Here is a 15,933-nt window from a genome sequence, read left to right on the forward strand (position 1 = left end):
AACATGTCCACAATTTTCTGTTTCAGAAAAGTTCAGTTTCAGTTTCTCAAGGTGTCATCACCAGCTGCGTTCAGTTCAGACAAGATCTATATTCACTACACCACATCTGCTAATAGGATATTGTCTTTTTATTATTATTCTAAAAAAAAATGTATTGTCATTATTATTATCTCTTTTTTTTTCTTTGCTCCCCCCCCCCCATTTTTCAAGGCCTGACTAAGTGCGTTGGGTTACGCTGCTGGTCAGGTATCTGCTTAGCAGATGTGGTGTAGCATATATGGATTTGTCGCCTCGTTGACTGAGCTACTCAGTGATACTGATACTGACGAGTGGATGCCTGACCAGCAGCATAACCCAACGCACTTACCCAGGCCTTGTGGGAAAATAAGTAAAATAAGATTCACTAGTAAATGAACAGATCAGTAATTCAGGTAGTGAACTGATCAAATAGTAAACAAAAATATGAATGGATAAATACATAAAATTAATTATAAATAGATAAATTAATTACATAAATAATAATAATAATATGAATAACAATATTGATTGAATTAATGAATAATTAAAAAAAATTAAAGTAAACACACACACACATACACACTGAGAGAGATATCAAACAAAATATGCAGTTTCACAGATATGAAAGCACAAAGAAATCTTCACAAGCCCATCACTACACATGTAAGCAAAAGGCAAAAAAAAAAAGTTCTGTATTCAGGGAAGGATAATAAGTTGCACCAGCTTCTGTGGCAGAGTGGTTGGAATCAAGCTGGCCTGTGTACGAGTATCAAGATCGAGTCAACACATTTATACGATACAAATCTGAGCACAGCACATAGTGATCGTTCCTGTTGTTTACTCGCCAATCGTCGAGTTCCGAAACGAGAACAAGGGAAACCACTCTTTGATTATAGCCTAACATCAGAATAAATATTATGAGTTGTTTCACTTCACAGTTTGCCACAATACACACTTTGGTTTGGGGCCAGTCACAGGCAAAAAACAACAAACAAACAAACAACAACAACAACAACAACAAAACCCCAACAACAACCACACCTCTGATGCGGTTAAAACCTTGTCCTCGAGGACCACAAAATCGAATATCGTCCATTTTACAGATGCATCTTTGGGGGGCCGGTGTTTCTCTCATGCTCTTTTTTTTTCCGCCGACCAACACGGCATGTGTCTGTATCTCTCAGGTCTGGTTGATGCTATGCTTGGATGCATTATGTTGTGAGTTTACGATCTCATCAAGAATTCCCCAGACCTTAAAATGGACTCCTTGTTGCAACAATATTGCCATTCATCACCGCCATCATTATCGTTGCCGAACAAAATGATCTAAATTTTGGGACGCAGGCTATGAAGTTGGAACTTATCGTGTTTTTACAATTTTCACTCTCCACTTTGAAAAGCAAGACTACGTGTGTATGGGAGCTACAATTCATGGGCTACAGTTCTACGTTCACTGGCAAGGGCTGCGGCAAATCTGCGTTCATCAGCTACAACTTAAATTCAGTGTTAGACAAGGCACGCACTAACAGCAAAAATAAAACAGTTAAACCTCGGATACGTATAATGACATACTCTGTCACCAATACACACATAGCATTGTCATGCTATAAAATTTTACAATGAAAATGTCTATGCATAATAATAAGTCTTTTCTTCAGTTTCTCCAAATAGCATAATGATTAAACTGGTGTATAAGTAACTATTTTTTTTAATCCAATGAGATTCTGTAAAACAGCTGAGTAAAAAAAAATATACAAACGAATAGAAACAAACAAAAAAATAGATAAATGATAATAAATAATTAAAACAAAGTAAAATAAAATAAAATCATCAAAGGACGTCACCAATGTAAGCCCAAAATGGCGAACAATATTTCTTGTTGCCTCCCTTGCATCACACCGATTTCATCAGTGTTTGTGTGGGTTTTTTTGTGGGTTTTTTTGGTTTTTTTGCTAGCTGGTTCAGTCATCAGCTTAAAAAAAAAAACAATTAAAAAAAAACCCCACCTATGTAGTAAGGTTCCTCTGTAAAAGACAAAGTGTTCGGGAGACAGAGGGATTGTTAAATAAATGGCGTAAAATGGACACTTTGCATTTATAATGCGTGTGATAAGAATTAGCGTCTTGGCATTTCATTTCAATCCCAGCATGTAATGACGAGCATTGTCGTTATTTACATTCATCGTCGTCTGGTGAATTGTGATGTTTCCAATTGTGAGTGAACGAGCCCGAGGCTGAGCGAGTGTGTACGTGCGTGCAATGCGTATCATCAGTGTGTGTGCGCGTGCTCATGTCATTGTCAATGTGTGATGTGTGTCGCGCGCGCGCGCAATAACTGAACTGCATTGGACTGGAAATTATCATGCATTTCATAACATTTCAGTTCTACTGTCGGGCATACCTTATCAATATATCAAGATTCTAGCACTGCATAACATAGCACCAAACTGCATGATTGAACTGTACCGCTTTGTCATATATCATGCTATGATATGGCTTGGCATGGTATTCTATTGTAGTCTGTGCCATGGTATGGTATGGTATCATGTTGCATTGTGTTGCATTGCATGTTTTTTCGTTGTTTTTTGTACTGTACTGTACTGTACTGTACTGTACTGTACTGATGCATTGTGCGTTGCTGTGCTGTGTTGTGCTGTGTTGTGTCAGTGACATGTCGCGTCGCGTGGTGTCATATTCGTTTTGTTGTGTTTGTATCGTGTCATGTTGTGTCTTGTCTTGTCGTGTCTTGTGGTTTCGTGTCGTATCATTTCACGTTGTATCACACGTTATCGTGTCCTGAACACACACTGACTTATTAAATGAGCACACCTGCTGAAGATGCTAAACTGTTTGTTGCTGCTGCTGTTTTTCAAGATATGCTTCTAGGAAGCTTCACCCAGTGGAGGTCCTCCCCAGTGTGATTCCTCCTCCACCCCCCTATGGCCTGGGACAGCTCGGGGAACCTGGGAGACACCAGCTGCATCACCTCGCTGATCTTTCCGTTGATGTGCCGGGTCAGGTTTTTGGAAAACACGTCTCGCTTCTCGATCGGGAATTGCCGGCTGCGTTTCGCCACGCCTTCCGAGTCCGCGAGAGCGCAGCGGATATCCATCGCCAGTGACGGGTGCTTGAGAAAGTCGGCCAGCTGTGTTGGGGGAGGAAAAGAAAAGAGAATGAAGTTTGAATCATTATTTATCCAATGGGTAGTGTTTGTAGTTTTCCATGGAGCAATGACATACATACATCGTCATCATCATCAAAGTCCATCACGAACGATGAAAACATCAGTGATTCCAGAGATGAGAACACCACCCAAAGGCAGACGCACAAATGCGACCACACTGTGGAGACTGAGGCTACAACAGATGACGCTTTTGGTCGAGGCCCTGAAGAAGACCTTGTCTCTCTCTCTCAAACGTAGCTTGACAGTCAAAGACAGGCGGTCAGTGTTGAAAGTTTTCAACCTGAGGACCGGGGATAATTGCATGACTGGCTGGAGGGAATCTTTCAGGTAGTCACTGAAGCGTTTCAATGGTTTTTTTCAATGAACCTTGCGCCAGCAGCCAGCTTCGGAGAAAAAGACTGTCTTTGGCAATCACGTGTCGTCCATTCTGAAAGCTGGTATTTCATGATGAGTGGTTAAACCCCAGTCATCTTGGCTATAAAGCCTGTTCCATACAGGAGCATTATATCTGTTTTCTGCAGAAGGCTTTTGCCGCTGCACACACACACACACATACACACACACGCACGCACGCACACTCACACACAGACACACACACCAGCCTACCTTTTCAACCACGGACTGCAGGGAGTGTACAAGATCATCAAAGCTGAGGACGAGTAGTGGCCCTTTGAACTTCAGCCAAGCGGCGTGGAACTTGGCCCATCTGTCAGCGTATTCCTTGCTGAAAGTGCTCCAGTCTGGAAACAATAACACATCGTCAGACTGTGGTCAGATGTGAGTCTGTCGGTTTTTTTATGTTCCGTTCTGCATTATTCCAGTCTGGTCTGGTGTAGTCTGATGTTGTCTGGTCTGGTCTAGTCTGGTCTGGTCTAGTCTGGTCTGGTCTAGTCTGGTCTGCTTAGGTCTGGTGTTGCCTGATCTGGTCTGATGTTGTCTGGTCTGGTCTGCACTAGTCTGGTCTGCACTAGTGTGGTCTGGTCTGATCTGGTCTGCACTAGTCTGGTCTGGTCTGGTGTGGTGTGGTGTGGTGTGGTGTTGTCTGGTCTGGTCTGGTCTGATCTGGTCTGGTATTGTCTGGTCTGGTCTGGTGTTGTCTGGTCTGATCTGGTGTGGTCTGGTGTGGTCTGGTCTGGCATGGTGTGGTGTGGTGTTGTCTGGTCTGGTCTGGTCTGGTGTGGTGTGGTGTGGTCTGGTCTGGTCTGGTGTGGTGTCAGTGGTGTTGTCTGGTGTTGTCTGGTCTGGTGTGGTGTCAGTGGTGTTGTCTGGTGTTGTCTGGTCTGGTCTGGTCTGGTCTGGTGTGGTGTGGTGTGGTGTGGTGTGGTCTGGTCTGGTCTGGTGTGGTGTCAGTGGTGTTGTCTGGTGTTGTCTGGTCTGGTCTGGTCTGGTGTGGTGTCAGTGGTGTTGTCTGGTGTTGTCTGGTCTGTACTAGTCTGTTCTAGTCTGGTCTGGTCTGGTCTGATGTTGCCTGGTCTGGTCTGATGTTGTCTGGTCTGATGTTGTCTGGTGTTGTCTGGTCTAGTCTGGTCTGGTCTGATCTGGTGTTGTCTGGCCTGGTTTGATTTAATTTGGTCTGGTCTGATCTGGTGTTGTCTGGTCTGTGCTAGTCTGGTCTGGTTTGGTGTTGTCTGGTCTGGTCTGATCTGGTGTTGTCTGGTCTGGTCTGATCTGATCTGGTGTTGTCTAGTCTCGTCTGGTCTGCTCTAGTCTGGTCTGGTCTAATGCAGTCTGGTCTGGTCCAGTCTACAGACTTGAATCCATAGAATACATATATGCAATAGACTTGAACAGAAAATGAATTTAGTTTTGTTTCAAAGGATGTGAGTGAGGGGCGGTGACAGAGTAAAAAAAAAGGCATCCAAAATCTCATCAGCGCTATGTGTGCTTAGCGTTAAGAATTCTCCAAAGTCTGTTTGGCTAATTCCACATACTGCGCCTTCACATAGAAGGCCCGATTCGCCTATTCCCGTTTCACCTACTCTTTGATCATGTTGCCACCCTCAATGGCCTCTACAGGGTTTGACGCTTTGTCCTGTTTTGCCTACCCTGTCCACACCTTTAGCCTCTCTCTCTCTCTCTGTGTCTCAAACACACACACACACACACACACACACACACACACACACACACACACACACACACACACACACACACACACACACACACACACACACACACACACACACACATCCATCCACATATGAATATTGAAATATGTTTATGCGCAGATATGAGGAGTATCAATTACACTCCCTCTTTGGTGTCATATACTGTTCCATGTCAAATTGATGCAAACTTGGACTGTCAGTTTGCTAATTTGGGCCAAGTTTCGCGGCAACATGGTGAAAAAGCGCCATTCCAAGTCCGCCCTGGTCTAGCCAATCAAACGCCTTTCACGGCTACAAGCAGACTCATCCCATGACCAACAAGAACGTCTCGTGTGAACCACGGCAGAGGCCGCGGGGATGGACAGACGGGCATTTGAGTTTGACATGGTGAGTATATATCACCAGAGAGGTTAATTCAAACTCCTCCTTTTGGTTGTTATATACTGATTCTTGAGAGTGCTTCTCCATCTGTTGCGGTCATCTGCAAAGTCCTCCCAGGACTCAGTGTTGATCTCAAGCTATATGGCAGTGAGGCGTGGACCACACATGCTCGTCAGGAGAAAAGGCTCAATACCTTCCACCTGAGAAGCCTACGGCGCATACTCGGCATCTCCTGGCAAGACAATTTGACAAACACCGAAGTCCTGACTCGCGCTGGCCTCCCGACCATGTATACCATGCTGAGACAGTGTCGCTGCCTGGGCCACGTTCGGCGCTTGGAAGATGGTCGCATCCCAAAAGACATCCTTTATGGAGAGCTCGCCACGGGGCAGAGAAGCATTGGCCGCCCACAGCTGAGATACAAAGACGTTTGCAAACGTGACATGAAGGCGCTTGAAATCAACACTGAGTCCTGGGAGGACCTTGCAGATGACCGCAACAAACGGAGAAGCACTCTCAAGAATCAGCTACGGATTGGTGAGGACAAACTGTCAGCTGCTGCAGCAGAAAAGCGAGCTCGCAGAAAAGGGACGGCAGCCAACAGACCAGCATGTGACCGCTCCCCCCCCGCCCCCCCCTCCCTTCCCTTCCCCACCCTCCCAACCCTCTGCGGTCTCACGTACATTCAAAGTAGGCGGTAACAGGCGCTACTCCAGTGTGACTGTGTGACGCTCTTCTGTTGAAGTCGGCGAACATGGCGTCGAAAGGGTTACGGATGACCACGATAGCTCTGTGGTAGGTGGTCCTGGTGGTGGGCAGTCCGTGGGTTTTGATGGCGATCACTTTGCCGTTGCGAACCCCCTCCCTGTAGAAACCCTTGGCCCACAGCTCTGGATCCCCTCTGCGACTGTAGATAGATCCCGTGTAGATCCCTAAAGAAAGAAAGAAAAAAAGGGGGGGGGAGGGATGAGAGAGAGAGAGAGAGAGAGAGAGAGAGAGAGAGAGAGAGAGAGAGAGAGAGAGAGAGAGAATTAATTAATTAATCAATTCTGATGGCAACAGGGTAAATATACAATACTTTTTTTTCATCCAGTAAAATATATCTTCTTCTTCCTCTCTCAAGTTTTTCGTCTCCCTTAACTCTGTGTAAAGTCGTTGGGGCACACCACACAGAAGAACTGTTCACCAATTACTTTAAAAACCGATGTAAAATCGCTTTAATGGTGACGAAGTCAAGACCAGGAACGCATGTACAACTGGTAATTCTGATGGTCGTTCGTGAACATTGTGCATTGATTCAGTATGTCGCGCGCGACAACTGATTTTCACAGCATACATTGTCGCTTTTATGCACACGGACTATCGGTGATGACAAAATATGCAAGTAGGGTCACTCAAATAATGTATAACAACAACAACTAAAACGCACAGGTGGCAATGAATGCGGCAATAACACGTTTGTGACAAATAATGATACTGGAATCACCACAACAGGAGGAGTTTGTTCGTATTATACTCCATGTTTGGTGTTACATATACTTACCATGTCAAACTGATGCAAACTAGGCCTATCGGTTTGCTCTGCTTGGCCAAATTTCGCGCGGCTAACAGTGAAAAGACGGGCCCGCCCGCTCTCAGCCAATCAAACGCCTCTAAAAGCTATGAGCGCTGAATCATTCCCTTTGGCCAAGGCTCTCCACGCCATCTTGTCAGGTTTACGCTCTGTCTCGTCTTACGCTTTTTTTGGCTATTAAGCGTATGTTGTTCATGTGTGTATGTGGTCGTGCGTGTACGCGTGTCTGAATTTGTGGGTGTGCTTGTTTGTGTCAGTGTGAAGCGTGTGCTTGTGAGTGACAAGAAACACTAGGGAGAGCTGGACAGTACAAGGTCTTCAGAGAAGAAGCCCCCCCTCAGTCAAGTGTTTCGGTCCTCAACTCCCTGCACCCTAAGGGGGCCGGGCCGCACCCAGGTCATGACTTCTGGATGCCCTTGTATTGCCGCCTTTTCTTTTTTTCTTTTTTTTCCTGGTCCTCAGCAGGTTCGAACCCGCGCCTCCAGGATGGTAGCCACTTCAGGACTGAGTTACCTTATGTGGCAGACGTTTTAACTACTGAGCCATTGTACGCCTAGTTTGAGCATGGAAATGTGCGTGTGAGTACGTGCATGTTTATGTTGTAGGAGGGTGTGTGGGTGGTGGTGGTGGGGATGTGGGGGGGAAGGCGGCTATGTTTGTGTGTGGGTGTATTTGGCATGTGTGTATGTATATGTGTGAGTGAGTGTATCTGCATGCTTGCGTGTTTGCGCATACGAGTGTGTGTGTGTGTGTGTGTGTGTGTGTGTGTCTGTCTGTCTGTCTGTTGTTGTTGTTTTGTTGTTTTGGTGGTGATGGTGGTGGTGGTGTGTGCGTGTGTGTGTGTGTGTGTGTGTGTGCGCGCACACACACACACACACACACACACACACACACACACACACACACACACACACACGTACGAGCCCACCTGCGTTTACTGGATGACTGGCATACTGGAGCTCCAAAACATCACTGCTAATATCCTCCAGACAATGATGAGAAACACTCGAGACCGTACCGCTCACGTCACCACACAAGTCAACAGTACATGAAGATCACCAGAAACAAACAGACGATCAGTTACGTACTCTTCTAATAATTCTGTACCGTTTACACAATCAAAATATGAATAAGATGGAGACCTCTCCGGCGGCACGTAACAAAAATAATTTATATACGTCACATCTTTCCTGGTACCAAATGACGTTTTGTTCATCACAAAGGCACAAACAGAGAGAGAGAGAGAGAGAGGATGACAGCAATTTTGTCCAGCTGGCGAAGCGTGACCTTGACGTCAATGTTCACGTTTGCTGGGGTGACAGAAAGACACCTCTCCCACCCCACTTCTCCGATCACACACATCTCTCAGTCACTCTGTGTCTCTGTCTCTCCGCGCTCTCTGTCTCTCCGCTCTCTCTCTCTCTCTCTCTCTCTCTCTGGACACACACGCGCGCGCGTGCACGCATGCACACACGCATGCGCATGCACCAAGCTCGTTTTGATTGAGTGTCTCTCTCCCTCTCTTGCTCATACTGCAAGAGGAGTTCAGGCCAGAGATTTGGCATCGAGCGACGGTCTAACAATACCGTTTGACTGTGATTTGATGGAGCCTTACTCTGCACAAAAGTATGTCATCACAAGTGACTGAGAACTTTTTTTTTCTTTTCTTTTTTCTTCTTTTCATTATCAGAGAGAGAGAGGGGAGAGAGAGAGACGTTTGGAACATTGACTACAACTGAAATACCACTCTACATGACCATTGATTATCCATATTATTTTCTGAAGGTATCGATCGCTACTGAGCGTGTCCTTCTTCTTCTTCTTCTGCGTTCGTGGGCTTCAGCTCCCACGTTCACTCGTATATACGCGAGTGGGCTTTTTACGTGTATGACCGTTTTTACCCCGCCATGTAGGCAGCCATACTCCGTTTTCGGGGGTGTGCATGCTGGGTATGTTCTTGTTTCCATAACCCACCGAATGCTGACATGGACTACAGGATCTTTAACGTGCGTATTTGATCTTATGCTTGCGTATACACACGAAGGGGGTTCAGGCACTGGCAGGTCTGCACATATGTTGACCTGAGAGATCGTAAAAATCTCCACCCTTTACCCACCAGGCGCCGTCACCGTGATTCGAACCCGGGACCCTCAGATCGAAAGTCCAACGCTTTAACCACTCGGCTATGGCGCCCGTCGACTAGAGCGTGTCCATAATCACAGTTACAACGCGGAAGTGAAACAGGGAGGAAAGAACTAACGGTATCACAGGGTGGGGGTGGGGGGGGGGAGAGGTCTGGGGGGGGGTGGGGGCGCCTGTTAACATTGAACGGCACCTTGGAGATGTCAATACCTGTTAACTGCTGCAGCAGATGTCTCATCCAGGTGTTACCGCTGCCCTGGACACTGGCCAAGGCAGTCACCGGTAAGGCTGCAGGGGATAACTTCAGGGATCGCTTGCACGGTGAAGCGGCACGTGAAGAGGTACCCTTTGAAGTGCTCCGCTGGACAAAAAAAAAAGAAGAGAATAATTATTATGAAAATAATGATAAATAACAACTTCTTCTTCTTCTTCTTTGTTCATGGGTTGTAACTCCCACGTTCACTCGTTTGTATTCGAATGGGCTTTTACGTGTATGACTGTTTTTACCCCCGTCACGTCGACATCATGCAATTACAACCCTTTTATCGCCTATGATATAATATAATATGATAATATTATAATGTAATGCAATGTTCTGTACTATACTATACTACAGACTATACCATACTATACTATAATATGATATAATATAATGTAATGCAATGTACTGTACTATATCATATTATACTATACTATAATGCATAATAATATAATAAGACTTGAACCGAATCTTTCCCGATGGATGTTGGGAATAACATCAAAATGATTCAACTCTCTACATAAATGTGATAGAAAAAAAAAAAGATGTTTCACAATGCTTTATCCTCACTGACATGAACCAACAGCTGCGCTGGGCCAACAGCAATGGGAGAGCTGTATTATAATCAATGATTCCCTCTCTCAAATGGAACTTCATTTACAGATCAGTCTTTCGTGAAGAAGGACCACGACTCTCAAACTAGGAGAAGTGGGGGGGGTGGGGGTGGGGGGGGTGGCAAGATTGCACTGGTTCCTTTTAGGGCAGCAGCCCTGAGAGCTGGTTGGCCTTTGGGAACCATCTGCAACGCCGACTGTTTTGTTGTTGTTGTTGTTTTGTTTTAATTTAAGCCATTCCGCGCCCAGAGAGTGGGGATGTAACTTGGGCAATACACTCTCCGCTAGCGCTACTACAATCAAAATCTAGATAGCTCAGATAGTCAGGACAGACACTCTACAATCAACATTCTAGCCCAGATTGTAGTCAGGACAACAGTTGCCCCCCAAAAAAAGCCCCCTTGGCCGAGAGAGTGGGGATGTAACTTCGTTGGGCAAGGCACTCTACAATCAACATTCTAGCCCAGATTGTAGTCAGGACAACAGTTGCCCCCCAAAAAAAGCCCCCTTGGCCGAGAGAGTGGGGATGTAACTTCGTTGGGCAAGGCACTCTACAATCAACATTCTTGCCCAGATTGTAGTCAGGACAGCAGTTGCTCTCCTCTGCTGTTGTGATGGTCACGGGTCGGACACTGACTGACTGTTATACACACCACGTCCTTGCTGAAGGCAGCAGGCGGCAGGCCTCGCAGCCACTGGGGCGGGGGCGGGAGGTGGGGGGTGAGCAGGAGGAGGAAGGAGAAGGTGCTGACTCCGATCATCACCACTACCACCACCCTCCGGTCTGGAACCACACACACAATAATGATGATAATAATAATAATGATAATGGTAACGATAATAATAGTGATAGCAATAATGATAATAATAATGATGATGATGATGATAATGGTGATGATAATAGTGACAATAATAATTATAATAATAATAACAATGATGATGATGATCACGATAATCTTAAAAAAAGAATTTAATTAATTTAAAAAAGAATACTACTACTACTACTGATGATAATAATAATGATGATGATGATGATAATAATAATAATAATAATAATAACAAATTAATAAATTAATGAAAACAGATAAATAGATAAGAATTTAAAACAGCCTGCGCTTGCTACATTTCTTGTGTAGAAAGAGAGAGAGAGAGAAAAAGAAAGAAAAGTAAAAAAAGGAGCAAAGAAAGGAAGAGAACGAAAGAAAGAAAGGAAAGAAAGAAAGAAAGAAATCACGAACATGGAGACAAAAGCATGTGTATAGTTTCTTCCTCCGATAACGAAAGACAAGCAGCATTCTGTGTTTTTCCTCACTTCATCCTGAGGTCTTCAATCACCGATATGTGTGACGGGACATTCAACAAACTTCCTCCTCCTCCTTATGTCCTCTCTACAGCAGTCACCCTGTCCTGCTGTCCACATAGCTCCCTCCTCCTTACGTCCTCTCTACAGCAGTCACCCTGTCCTGCTGTTCACATAGCTCCCTCCTCCTTACGTCCTCTCTACAGCAGTCACCCTGTCCTGCTGTTCACATAGCTCCCTCCTCCTTACGTCCTCCCTACAGCAGTCACCCTGTCCTGCTGTTCACATAGCTCCCTCCTTACGTCCTCTCTACAGCAGTCACCCTGTCCTGCTGTTCACATAGCTCCCTCCTCCTTACGTCCTCTCTACAGCAGTCACCCTGTCCTGCTGTTCACATAGCTCCCTCCTTACGTCCTCTCTACAGCAGTCACCCTGCCCTGCTGTTCACATAGCTCGCTCCTCCTTACGTCCTCCCTACAGCAGTCACCCTGTCCTGCTGTTCACATAGCTCCCTCCTCCTTACGTCCTCTCTACAGCAGTCACCCTGTCCTGCTGTTCACATAGCTCCCTCCTCCTTACGTCCTCTCTACAGCAGTCACCCTGTCCTGCTGTTCACATAGCTCCCTCCTCCTTACGTCCTCTCTACAGCAGTCACCCTGCCCTGCTGTTCACATAGCTCCCTCCTCCTTACGTCCTCTCTACAGCAGTCACCCTGTCCTGCTGTCCACATAGCTGCCTCCTCCTTACGTCCTCCCTACAGCAGTCACCCTGTCCTGCTGTTCACATAGCTCCCTCCTCCTTACGTCCTCCCTACAGCAGTCACCCTGTCCTGCTCTTCACATAGCTCCCTCCTCCTTACGTCCTCTCTACAGCAGTCACCCTGTCCTGCTGTTCACATAGCTCCCTCCTCCTTACGTCCTCCCTACAGCAGTCACCCTGTCCTGCTCTTCACATAGCTCCCTCCTCCTTACGTCCTCCCTACAGCAGTCACCCTGTCCTGCTGTTCACATAGCTCCCTCCTCCTTACGTCCTCTCTACAGCAGTCACCCTGTCCTGCTGTTCACATAGCTCCCTCCTCCTTACGTCCTCTCTACAGCAGTCACCCTTGTCCTGCTGTTCACATAGCTCCCTCCTCCTTACGTCCTCCCTACAGCAGTCACCCTGTCCTGCTGTTCACATAGCCCCCTCCACCTTACGTCCTCCCTACAGCAGTCACCCTGTCCTGCTGTTCACATAGCTCCCTCCTTACGTCCTCCCTACAGCAGTCACCCTGTCCTGCTGTTCACATAGCTCCCTCCTCCTTACGTCCTCTCTACAGCAGTCACCCTGTCCTGCTGTTCACGTAGCTCCCTCTTTGCTGACATGCTGATGACTGAAGTACGGTAAACTATTTGAAGTCTCAACTCTCTGTCTCTGTCTCTGTCTCTCTCTCTCCCCATCCCTTCCTCCTTCCTTCCTCTCTCTCTCTATCTCTCTTATCATTTGATTTTATGTGATGTTATCTGCAATTTTTATTGTTTACATCCCCCCCCACCCCCTCCGAAATTTTCCCATTTTGAGGGCTGGGTGATATATATATATATATATATATATATATATATATATATATATATATAAAGAGCATTGTTGCTTGTTTTATTACCCACAGAAATAGAATTCATTCATTCATTCATTCATTCATTCATTCATTCCTCCCTCCATCTCTCTCCCTCTCTCCCCCTCACACGCACCCCCCTTTCTCTCTCTTTCTACCTCCCTCCCTCCTCCCCCCCCCTCTCTCTCTCTCTCTCTCTCTCTTTCTCTCTGTCGCTACTACCAGTTTGTCCCAGCCAGAGTACGTACCCCTTGTACTTACTTTGTTTTTATCCCTCCCTTCCTCGGTGAAGCGGAAATCCCCGTACCTCAATAATATGTTCGATAAATCTGAAGGCTCATGAAAGGGAAACTTTTCCTTTACACTCACAGGATACGGATCAGTGCTTCCCACTGACCAGCCACGGACTTGAAATGATCGGTAACAGTACGGTTCACCGGACTGGAACGGAACTGGTTTGGCAGGCGGTGTAACATCATGGAATGAACCCCCCCCCCCTCCACTGACGTAGTCCCCTCCCAACCCACCGACTCCACCCCCACTCCCTCTGCGCCGGGAATAATATTGTATTTTTGTGTAATAATAATAATAATAAGAAGAAGAAGAATATACATTTATATAGCGCCCTTTTTCTCTAAGAGCTCAGGGCGCTTTACACGAAAGAAAAAAAATATTACAAGTTACATAAAACATTCATCACCACTCTGTCTCAACACACACACCCCTCCCCTCCCCCCACTCACACTCTCCCATTCCCACTCTACACACATCCAAAGTGAGCTGACATGGGTGGTGTTGGAGAACAAGGAAGCTGAGAGTACTTATACATAGGTTTTAAAAAGGATGAGTTTTTAGTGCGAAAAGCAGAAATAGAATCAGATGCACGGATATGATGAGGAAGGTTGTTCCAGATGTGAGGAGCAGCAAAGAAGAAAGAACGTTCACCATAGGTTCTTGTATTCACACGAGGAAGTTTCAAAAGTAACAGTCAGAGGAAGAGCGGAGATTTCTTGCGGGAGTGTATATAAACACTGATAAGGTCAGAAAGATATGTAGGTCCTGCGGAGTGGAAAGCAGGATAGCATAGACATGCAACTCTTGTATTTAATTCTTGCTTCAATGAAACAGATGCAGCGTATCTACTCACTGGGAGTAAAGACAACACCAGTCCATTACTCCTTTTCCACTACTTTCTCTGTTCTGATGAAATTATCCCCCGCCTCTCCGAAAGACATACACACACACACACACACACACACACACACACACACACACACCAACACACACACACACACAAACACACACACACACCACACACACACACACACACACACACACACACACACACACACACACAAACACCACACACACACACACACACACACACACACAAGAAGGGACTCGAACCTGCAGACACTCACTTTCCTAGTCCACCGCAGCATTACCACAACCAGAACCGCTCGCTTTCCTAGTCCACCGCAGCATTACCACAACCAGAACCGCTCGCTTTCCTAGTCCACCGCAGCATTACCACAACCACAACCACTCGCTTTCCTAGTCCACCGCAGCATTACCACAAACAGAACCACTCCCTTTCCTAGTCCACCGCAGCATTACCACAACCAGAACCACACATCTCTTCCAGGGCTGTGCCGCGCGTCACATGGACACAACCAAACACAGTGGATTGACGCGTCCGCCTAGGAGGCGAGAGAATCTGAGCGCGCTAGTTCGAATCACGGCACAGCCCCTGAAATTTTCTCCCCCTCCACTAGACCTTGAGTGGTGGTCTGGACGCTAGTCATTCTGATGAGACGATAAACCGAGGTCCCGTGTGCAGCATGCACTTAGCGCACGTAAAAGAACCCACGGCAACAAAAGGGTTGTTCCTGGCAAAATTCTGTAGAAAAATCCACTTCAATAGGAAAAACAAATAAAACTGCACACAGGAAAAAAAATACAAAAAATGGGTGGCGCTGTAGTGTAGCGACGCGCTCTCCCTTGGGAGAGCAGCCCGAATTTCACACAGAGAAATCTGTTGTGATAAAAAGAAATACATATACAAATACAAAAACACGTTTCGCAAGCCGCTGTAAGCAGCCCCTGTTTTTTCCTCTCTTTCCGTGACATGACACGACAGCTGGGGATACAGTGAGAGTTGCTGGCTAGGTGTCTCGGGGAATAGTGAACTCTTCTTCTTCTTCGTTCGTGGGCTGCAACTCCCACGTTCAGTCGTATGTACACGAGTGGCCTTTTACGTTCATGACCGGTTTTACCCTGCCATGTAGGCAGCCATATTCTGTTTCCGGGGGTGTGCATGCTGGGTATATGTTCTTGTTTCCATAACCCACCGAACGCTGACAGGAATTAAAGGATCTTTAACGTGCGTATTTGATCTTCTGCTTGCCGTATACACATACAGGAAGGGGGTTCAGGCACTAAGCAGGTCTGCACATGTGTTGACCTGGGAGATCGTAAAAATCTCCACCCTTTACCCGCCAGGCGCCGTCACCGAGAGTCACGAACCCGGGACCCTCAGACTGAAAGTCCAACGTTTTAACCAGTCGACTATTGCGCCCGCCAGCAGTGAACTAATTAAGCTGACGGTCTTGGTGAACTGTCTGTAGACAGAAATCTGAGAACTCTGGTTTCCGCCCCTGCCTCTCTATTCAGCGATCGAACAATACATAGACACAAATTCTAGCGTCTATGAACAATAGTAGTACCAGTAGCTGCGGGATGATAATGTATGAAGGGACGT

The 15,933-nt window shown here is 46.3% G+C and overlaps 1 protein-coding gene across 1 annotated transcript in view; it reads right to left on the reverse strand.

The window, feature by feature from the left end:
* Positions 1-262: 262 nt before the first annotated feature.
* Positions 263-15,933, reverse strand: part of LOC143275774 (uncharacterized) — a 30,282-nt gene continuing 14,611 nt past the window's right edge. The window contains exons 4-8 of the mRNA XM_076580052.1: positions 10,932-11,062; positions 9,616-9,766; positions 6,374-6,622; positions 3,808-3,941; positions 263-3,162 (exon numbers count right to left, since the gene is read on the reverse strand). Of these exons, the coding sequence (XP_076436167.1) occupies positions 2,887-3,162; positions 3,808-3,941; positions 6,374-6,622; positions 9,616-9,766; positions 10,932-11,062 (941 nt within the window). The 3' untranslated portion in view covers positions 263-2,886. The remainder of the gene's footprint in view (positions 3,163-3,807; positions 3,942-6,373; positions 6,623-9,615; positions 9,767-10,931; positions 11,063-15,933) is intronic.

The sequence above is a fragment of the Babylonia areolata genome, chromosome 31 (genome assembly GCF_041734735.1).
Source record: "Babylonia areolata isolate BAREFJ2019XMU chromosome 31, ASM4173473v1, whole genome shotgun sequence".
In the NCBI taxonomy this organism is placed as follows: Eukaryota; Metazoa; Mollusca; class Gastropoda; order Neogastropoda; family Buccinidae; genus Babylonia; species Babylonia areolata.